Below are 9,593 nucleotides of genomic sequence, written 5' to 3' on the forward strand. Positions count from 1 at the left end.
ATAATGTTAGTCTATATTGATTTTCCCTTATTCTTATATTTCTCATAGAACTCCAGAACCCTGAATTTAGAATGGGCCTTAGCAACCTCTATCAATGGCTCACACTGCAAATGAAGAAACGGAGGCACAGAATAGTTACTGCTTATCTATGGTCATGTGAATAACACCCAGAAGCCTAAAATATTTAATCCACTTGCAGAATTTTCTTCACCTCGCTATGTACGTTTTCAAATTCAACAGTTTCATTATTCCAGGGCCTACAACTGGGATACCTGATTTTATATTCTTTTATCACACTTTGTTTCATAAGCTTTCATAGTGTGAAATTCTTTCAAATTTACAAATTTATTAATAAATTTGTTAACAAAAGTTATTTTAAACTAATAAATAACATTAATACTGTTAGCTAAACAGGCATCTCTCACTCTCTGACTCTAGCTCAATGTTTGCTGTAATGGCTTGAAAATTTGTCACTCAAAATTCACTATCTGAATCAAAAATTAGTGAAAATGTTTAAATTGAGAGGATGTAGAATATGTTGTGTTCCTACCTCAGCACCTCAGCTATTCTGATAGGATCACGTCTTGTGCTTATAATTTTTAAAATGTGGTATGCATCATCACTATCATCTTCCTCACATTAAGTAAATTTATATTCTAAGGAAGTAGAAAAGGTTGTGAAGAAATGAGGTGAGACAAAGAGGCACAGAAAAGCCCATATAGTTGTAGTTGAAAGTGATAACGTATAGCGAGAAATGAGTGCAGAAATGACATAGTCATGCACACATCTCCATGGTGATTGTTATGATTTGGATTTCAAACACAGATGTACCAACTGGCAAATGCCACCTTTGTTTCTGTATGTTTAAAAGCCTTGAGCACCACTTACTAGCAGGTCAGCGAGATCAGGGCTCCCTACTGTGCAACAGTATGAATAAAGCTTTTCTTCTACATTTTAGCTGTTTCCCTGTTGAAATGGTATTTCAGTGCTTCTATTATATTTGGGGAAACTGTTCAGGAATTTTAGGCGTGATTGTTATTATTCCCATTTCAAACTTAAAAATATATAGGCTCTCCATATCCAACTAAGTTTCAGAAATGAATTAGGTAAGAATAGTGAAAGACACCTGTATTTATTTTCCATGGAACCAAATAATTTTTTAGTGTCTTGGTACTCAGATTGTGGTACTTGGATCAGTAGTAATGGTATCACCACCAGGCTGGATGGAAATGCTGCTTCTTGGGTTCTGCTCTAGATTTACTGAACCAGAATCTATGTTTTAACATGATCCCCAAGTGACTTGTATGCATATTAAAGGTGACAAGCTCTGGCCTAGTGGATAAAGTTGGTTGCCCAATTAGCATACATTCCTATTTTCCTCTTCCTTACTTAACAGATCCCCAATTTTTTTTTAAAGACATTTATCCCTTTCCTAAGAAGCCATGTCTTTCAGGGGAAGCTGACCTCCCCTCCTGATTCCCACCTCTAACTTTAGGGTGAATCCGACTGGCCTGGAATAATCCCATTACCCTTGTCGGCGACTATGTCAGGAATGGGAGTATAACCCCATTCTGGGCAATGAGACATAAGTGGAAGTCAGTTGAAAGTGATTTTTTACAAAGTTTCCTCTAATTTAAGATGAAGAGGAGACAATTTCTCTTTCTCTGAACACTGTCATGTCTGGACGTGAATATTAAACATTGCTGCAGATATTTCCTAGCAACCTAAGAATGAAGCTAATACCAGGGTAGGGGAACAGGGTGGTAGAACCTGGGTCCCTGAAGACATTTTTCAGCCACTGAATCAGTCAACCCTCAAGCTTTGTTTATCTCTGGACCTCCTGTTATGTGAGAAACATGGTTTTATTAGGAATTTGTTTTTTGCATCCAAAATCATCCTAAGCAATACAAACAGATAATCATTGATGGTCCTGAACGAAAAGCTCAAATATCACAGACTATTTTTCCATTAGATGGTTTTTAAAAACCGGATAATTCCAAATGAAAATCAAGTGTTTTCTTCCTAAAATAAGCTTTTTATTGGCGACGTCTGCTCATTCTCATTTGGAAAACAGAGTGGTGCTTATAAATTGTGGAATCAAATAGTACTTATAAAAATAAAAAATAAAAGAGTGAGTCTTTAAAATTATGATTTAGTCAAATAAGACCATATTTTTAAAAAGAAATAAAACTTGTAAGTCATATTATACACTGTTATCTTCTATAACATTATCTTTTCAATATCTATATTCTTACTTTACCCTAATTTCATAAGAAATTTTTATAAGATACTTTATAATGCCATGTGTTAGGCCGCTACTTTTAAACACATATAAATCACGGTAGAAATTATTAAAAACAATACAGCAATAGAAATTTGACAAACAAAAAAGGAAAATATATTAAGATGCATATTATTAAACAAAATATTAGTGAGCAGTCTGTATGATCTCATTGGATGGATTTTTATGGCTTAATTTTGATCACCTTCCAATTTTTGCATTAAAAATATGATTTTAAAAAATAATCCTGTCACTTTAAGGAAAAAAACTGACAGTATTTGTTGGCAATAACAAAATATGAGCGCTTCAGTAAAAATTAGAATTTTTGGTAAACTTGAGTTTGACAGCTTTCCAAGAGCTTTATAACCAGACTGGTAGTGATATTAACGACTATGATTTCTGTATAGTGTATTATGAACTGTGTCAACATTTGTAAGCTCAGTGAACCAACATTTTTTAAATAACCTATCAGTGCTACAAAAATCATTCAAAATGTAAGACAAATCAATAATTCTAATGTAACAGATGACAAATTAATATTCATTTCAAATTTGACATTGCAACTAACATTTAAGAAACTACTACTTGTAGAATATTGGTGTGGTAGCAAAGAATATTTAAAATTAAAGAGGATATTAAAAGATTCCTCTATTTTCCAATCATATCTGTGTGAGGTCAGATTTTCTTCACATACTTCAACAAAAACAATATATCACAATAGTTCATGCAGAAGCTGACATGAGAATCCAATTACCTTCTATTGCCAGGTATTAGCGATTAGCAAAGATCACTAATTTTTTGGAAATATAGTTATGTTCAATAAAACATATTTAACTTATGTTTACATAAAACTTATGTTAATACACAATAGATTTATTACTGTTCTTTAATAAACTAATATTTTTTTAAATTTCTGATTTAATTTCTAATATGGTAAATAGAACTCTAAGAGATGTAGATGCAGTTCTCAACTTGATGAAATCATCAATCTGATGAATCATACAAATAATCTTACAGACTAGAAAGTGGCCATAAGAATTTTTTTTTAAGTGGAAATTGTTACACTGGATGGCTTGATAAAGAATTATAGTTTCTCTAGAGAAGAATATCAAATATATTAAAGGTTATTATAATACAGAAGGAGGCACAGACTTATTCTATGTATTTCATGGGTAACTTATTACAAAAATGAAGTTTTGGTGAAATGTGAAATATATTTCTTATTAGAGTTGTGCAACAATAGAAACTTCCTCACAGTTCCTTCAGTTGACAAATATTGTCTATTATGTGCCAACACTGGCTAGATTTGGGGATTCTAGCAAGGAATAAGTTCCTGCCCTCATATTGCTTACACTCCAGCGGGAGAGATAAACAAACTTTACAAGTTCCAGGATCTAATAAGTATTCTGTGGAAGGAAATAGGTTTTTGTGACAGAGAGGCAGGGGTCGAGGGTGTGAAGCTACAACATATAGAATGTTAAGAAAAAGTCTCTCTGAAGAGGTGATATATAAGCTGAGACCTGAGAAAAAGCAGCAGACTATGCAAAGGAAAAGAGCAACAAGTGCAAATGCCCCACAGATGTGCAGTGTGTTCTGAGAAAAGTAAGAAAGCAGTGTGACTGGAGTAAAATAATAGGAGACTTTAAAAAACAGGATATGATGCAGAGCAATGGTTCTCATCAACCTTAATAGCATATTGGACCAATAGCATCAGAATCCCCGTGGCAGGGCCTAGGCATCAGTATCTGTTTTAATAGTTTGTTTTTATAATTTGTTTTACTAGTTCTCTAGATGATGCTAATATACCACCTGGGATAAGAATCACTGATATCAAGTCTATTAGGCTATGATAAGGAATTTAAATTTTATTTTTAATATAAGAGTAAGCCCACTGAAGAATTAAGAAAGAAACTAGTAAGACTGACTGACTTTTTAAAAGATCACTCTTGTTGTTAGCAGAAGCAGCAGAGGGGCAAGAACAGAAAAAGCCTCAATCCTCAAAGTTTTAAGAGACTGAATGAGTATTTATCAGGAATGATATATTGAGTGGAGGCTTAGCCACTAGTTGATGATGGCCAAAGTGGAGAGTTCAATTTTTCAGACACACTAAACCATCAACAGATATAATCAGAGCAAAGGAAAAAGAAAAACCTACAAAGGAGGGAACATTCACAAGTGTAAGCTGCTCCAAAATACACTATCGATCCAACTACGAGTTATTTTAAATAAGAGATTTATTTATGCCCTTATATTGCCACAATATGTAAAGTATAAAGCTAAAGATTTATCCTTTCAATTAATATTTCAAAGACAGAGAATCCAATTTACAACTTAAAAATGTTAACTGACCTAAATCTAACCTGCAAGCCCAATATTTTTACAGTTTACATAAATGAGTCCAAAGGAAAGATTGAAGCTGCTTTTATTTCACCTGGAATGTACTGTTCCTTTCAAACTAAATATGGATAATAATAAATTGATACAGAAATACAGCAATAAAGATGATTCTAATTCAAAAATATATTTTAAAGCAACTGAAACTTGAATTACATTATTTTGTCAACTAGGTAATTACTTTCAAGTAATGCTTGTTAGCTTTTAACTTAAAATCTGAATAGTACCCCATAGTTTACTCTGAGTTCTTTCATTTGCCAGCATTCTTATCACTTTCTCTGGTATGAAGACAACAGGTCAGCTATTTTATCCTCAGTGCTTGCTGTTGGATTCCTTAATGAAGGAAGTAAAATATATTCAATGCCAATGTCTCTATCAAACATGGGAAAATCTAGCTCCACTTCTCTCATTATCTTATTCATCTGGTCCCTCTAGTTGAAGCAGTTTCTAGTCTTAGCTGTTCAGCTTTGTAATACTAGAAATAACGCCATTCCTAATATTTTTATGGTAAAATGGAATGTTTGGTAAAGTTATAGTATCAATTATCTCAAACAATAAAACATATCTACTAGAAAAACCAATGCAAATTCATAGCATTTAATATTTAAGCTTAATATACCATTAAATATTTAAATTCAATATACAGTTTTTAAAAAGGAAAATAAAATTACCTTTCAAAAGATGATTCAGGTCCATTGTGTCATGTAAGTCTTTTTGTTTATATCTGTGGTCTCCACTGGAATCTAACACTGAAGACTTTGAGGTGAGATTGGACCCGGGTTTTTCTTTCCCTTTTTTGGTCGATTTCGAAGATTTTGAATTATTTTTTAAATCCTCAACATTTCCATACACTTCCTGACTCACATTTTCTTGCCTTTTAACTCTTACTTTTGGATGATTTGATGCACCCAGTTCAAATGACTGAACAGGGCTGATATCTGGAGTCGATAAAGGAGTGACATCTGTCACAGTATCTTCAGATTCCTCAGTGTAATCACCGACTTTTGGTTTAGTACTTGAAGGCTGTGTTCCTGATGATTTTATTCGTGGTTTATATTTATGTTTTGGTGACAAGTGGGTTACACCAGAGAGATGTTTCTTTAATGATGGAGGTGAATCAGATGTACTGATATCAGACCCTACATCTGAACAATCTGTACCTGAACTTGAAGATGAGGAGGACAAAGAGGAAGAGGAACTACTTTTGGAATATTTTTTACTTATGCCTTTTTTAAAGTTATTAGATGGTTTAGCTGACTTGGACCTGACATGATGTTTTTTCCCATCATCACTGCTTTCCTCTCCATCTGTATAGTAATCATCTTCGCCTTCTTTTACAATTTTGGGAATTCTATTTGGAATGGTCAACTGTACTTTATGTCCTTTTGTAGCATCACACATCTTTTTTGATCTTGAAGAAGGAGTCAACAATAAAGAATTTCTGATTTGTGTATTGTCATTTTCTACAGGGTGTTCTTCTAGAGGAATTTTCTCTTTTCTTTCATTTTCTTTCTCAGTAAGATCATTTTCTTTTCTTTGCATTCCAAATTTCAAGTTTACATCTTCTGTATCTTTGTCTAGTCTCTCTTTAGGGTCACCATTTTGCTTGTCAAAAACTGAGTTACTTTCACTTTTCTTTGCTTCTTCAAAGTCACTGTCAAAGAAAGAATGGTCCACTTCACCTTCTGATATATCTCCGAATTGATCCATGATGACAAAAATATATCTGAAAAGGATAAAAATATAACCATCAGACTGAAGAGTAATTTCCAAATATTTTTCATCTTTATATAATAATTCCTAATTTTCCCAAACTGAGAAGTTTGGTTAATATATAAAAAGAAACATGAGCCTAAAAAAACAAAAAGAACAACTCAGCAGAGTGACAAGAGCAATATCAAGTTATATCAATGATTTGAAAATAGGTCTAATAGTTCAGTTCATAGGAAAATAATAGATCATCGAGGCAGGCATACTGCAAACATGGACACTTAGGTGAACGCCAAGGAAAATCTGCCTTCTATAAATTAAAGACAATTAGAGTTTAGAATAAGATGATGTTAAAACCTCATGAGATCAGCTAAGCCAGCCCAAACACATTATTTTCGTGGAAGTAGTCCAATGAAGATTGACACACTTCCCCATTTCAGCACTTGTTTTTGCCCTATTGTGTCCTACAGTGCAGGTACTGAAACAGCAGCAGAAAGAAGATGACTCCTATTAAAAGTAAAAACTGCCTCAATCCCTTCAAATAAAACCACTAAGGCACATACATAGGCTATACAGGTAGCTCGGAGTCAGACCTCTGAATATTTAATCACAAACTGTGACATAACCTTTTAAAGTAATTTTTTTAAAAATCAGGACCTTGGAAGGCAGCTGATTCCATTTCTGGAGTCGAAAAAACAACAAACACACAAATGAACAATAAAAAACCAAAAAACCAAGAAAGGCCCAGAATATCTTATTGTTGCCAGAAAGCACAATATCCAGATATGGGGTAGTGGTAATAAAACAAAGGATCCAGTTCAAAGGTGCTTGGACTGTCCAAGCTGGACAATTTAACACTAAAAAACAAAAAACACAAAATATACGTAAAAAGGAAAAAGTAATTCTGGGGAAAGTCATGAGTCCATAATGATAGTCAAAAGGGGCAAATAGTATGAGTTATGTTAAAGGAAAGAAATATATAAATTTCCAATAACATATATCTAACAATCTAATTATGTGCTTACTATATTCAAATTATGATTAAATAACATCCAATCAAGCAATGATTATGTAATCTGTAACCTAAATCAGTCATGACACTCTGCAGCCTTTAATTGTTTAAGTGATGCTGCAACTTATAAAAGCAAGTATAAACATGATTTTAAAATCAACCAAATTTATACCATTAATGTGATAAGTTAAATATGATAGGTTAAAGTATATGTGGTAATACATTTTATCATCACTGGATAATCTGTCTGGTTTTAAGGTTTTAAAAAATAGAAGAGATTATGATGTATTAAACTTATAAAATTTTAACTGTAATCTACTTTTAAACACTTAAGAGAACCTGATTAAATCAGAAAGTTTAGACTTCCTAGGTTTATAAATAATGTCTAAGTGCTAAGGAAGATGTCCTCTATTACGTCTATAAGTGTGCCTTGTCAGGAGTTTGAAGTATTTAAGAAAATCAAATATACTAAAATTGCAATTGTGCTGTTTATTAAGCAAGTTTGTAAATGGTGTAAAATGTTCAGGGAAATGTAAACTAAGCGAAAATTAAAGTATGAGTTTTAAAATTCTAAAACATTACTAGATTTAAACCAAAATAAGATGTTAGGTAAATTTTAAAGATTTAAGAAAAATTAGATTATAAAACTTTTATCAAGTAAATATTAAAACAAAAGAAACATTATTTCCTACAACAAATTAATGCCCTAAATCAGAGGATTCTAGCACCCCTGCCTTGGGTTCGATTAATTTCCTAGAACAGTTCACAGGACTCAAGAAAACCCATTTACTCACTAGATTACCAATTTATGACAAAGGATATTGAAGGATACGAATCAACAGCCAGAAGAAGACATACATAGGGCAAGGTCCCGAATAAAGAAACTTCTGTCCTTATGGAGTTTGGAGGTGGCACCGAAGCACGTGGAAGCCCTCAGAAAAACAACCAATGGGCTGTTCTCTTGGGTTTTTATGGAGGCTTCATTATATAGTCATGATTAACTAAGTCATTGGCCATTGGCAATTTAATCTCTAGGCCCCTCTCCCCACCCCACAGGGCAGGGGTGGGGCTTAAAGTTCCAAACCTCAAATCTGCTCAGTTCTTCTAACCCCCAGTCCTCACCCTAGGGAGGAGTCCAAAAGTCACCTCATTAACAAATACACCAGGATCCCTCTTGACTTATGAAATTCCAAGGATTTGGGGAGATAACTAGGAAATGTGGATGAGAACTAAATGCCTTATAAATCCCAATATTACACAGCCCCACTCTCGGGTTTAGGTGCTGTCACTGCAACACGTTGGGAAAGGGTAAAAAATAAATGATAGCTCATCAGAACTTAATAACCCTTCTGGTCCTCAATGAGGTATTTGCCAAAGCTGCCTGCAGAGCCGACAATAGAAATACTAATGCTTTCATGATAGATCAGGAAAACACACAAATAAGAATCTGAAAATTTCCAAACTGTCATTTTGTTACTGTGACGTTACGTTTCTGTAGTTAGATATATAATACATCCAAAGAAGGTAACCGATTGGGTACTCGAAAATCTAGGCCCAAAGTAAACATCTGTTTTTCGGAACTTTGAAGCTCCGTTCACCATCCCTCCTGATCCCGCCAGGTAGCAGAGGATAACTGACAACCCCTGACGCCTCAGGATTCAGGTTCAGGTCCGCAGAGGTGAGAGGCGGTGACCTAAGCCCGGCTCCTGGTCGCTACCACTTAACTCCGGGCCGACCCCGACTCCCATGCTAAGCCCGAACGCGTCCTAAGGACTGGCCGGGCCGTCCTTTTCGGGGACCGCTGCGGGTGTGGACGACCCCACGGACCTGCCGGCTCGGAAGCCTCTGTTGTGGTTACACCCGGCGCCCAGGGCTGGCCGGGCTGGAGAGGCGGCAGGGCAAAGGGCTGGGGGTGGGGGTCCCAGCCGGCTCGCCTCCTCCACCCCCGCGCGGGATTCCTTATACCGACCCTGCGTGTTTGCCGCTGGCCCGGCTCCGGAGAGGGGAAACGGATCCCGAACCGTGAGGAGGGAGGCGGGCGCGGACAAGAGGATGCTCGCGCGCCGCTCACCTGCGAGCCGAGGCCGCTACGGCCTCCACGCGCGCCGCCCGCGACGTTTCGCGCTCGCGCGCACGCGCCGGCGCGCTCCTGAAGCCCCGCCCCCGGGCTCCCAGCAGCACCCCTCGGCTTCCGGA

General features: G+C 35.8%; 1 protein-coding gene across 2 annotated transcripts in view; it reads right to left on the reverse strand.

Moving 5' to 3' along the window:
- Positions 1-9,584, reverse strand: part of CFAP97 (cilia and flagella associated protein 97) — a 29,976-nt gene extending 20,392 nt beyond the window's left edge. Inside the window, exons 1-2 of one of the 2 annotated variants that reach the window (XM_039882668.1) lie at positions 9,469-9,584; positions 5,347-6,401 (exon numbers count right to left, since the gene is read on the reverse strand). In XM_039882668.1, the coding sequence (XP_039738602.1) occupies positions 5,347-6,385 (1,039 nt within the window). In that variant the 5' untranslated portion in view covers positions 6,386-6,401; positions 9,469-9,584. Of the gene's footprint in view, positions 1-5,346; positions 6,402-9,366 lie in introns of both variants that reach the window. The other variant, XM_039882667.1, reaches the window with a different exon arrangement.
- Positions 9,585-9,593: the final 9 nt, after the last annotated feature.

The sequence above is a fragment of the Pteropus medius genome, unplaced genomic scaffold (genome assembly GCF_902729225.1).
Source record: "Pteropus medius unplaced genomic scaffold, Ma_sr-lr_union100, whole genome shotgun sequence".
NCBI lineage: Eukaryota > Metazoa > Chordata > Mammalia > Chiroptera > Pteropodidae > Pteropus > Pteropus medius.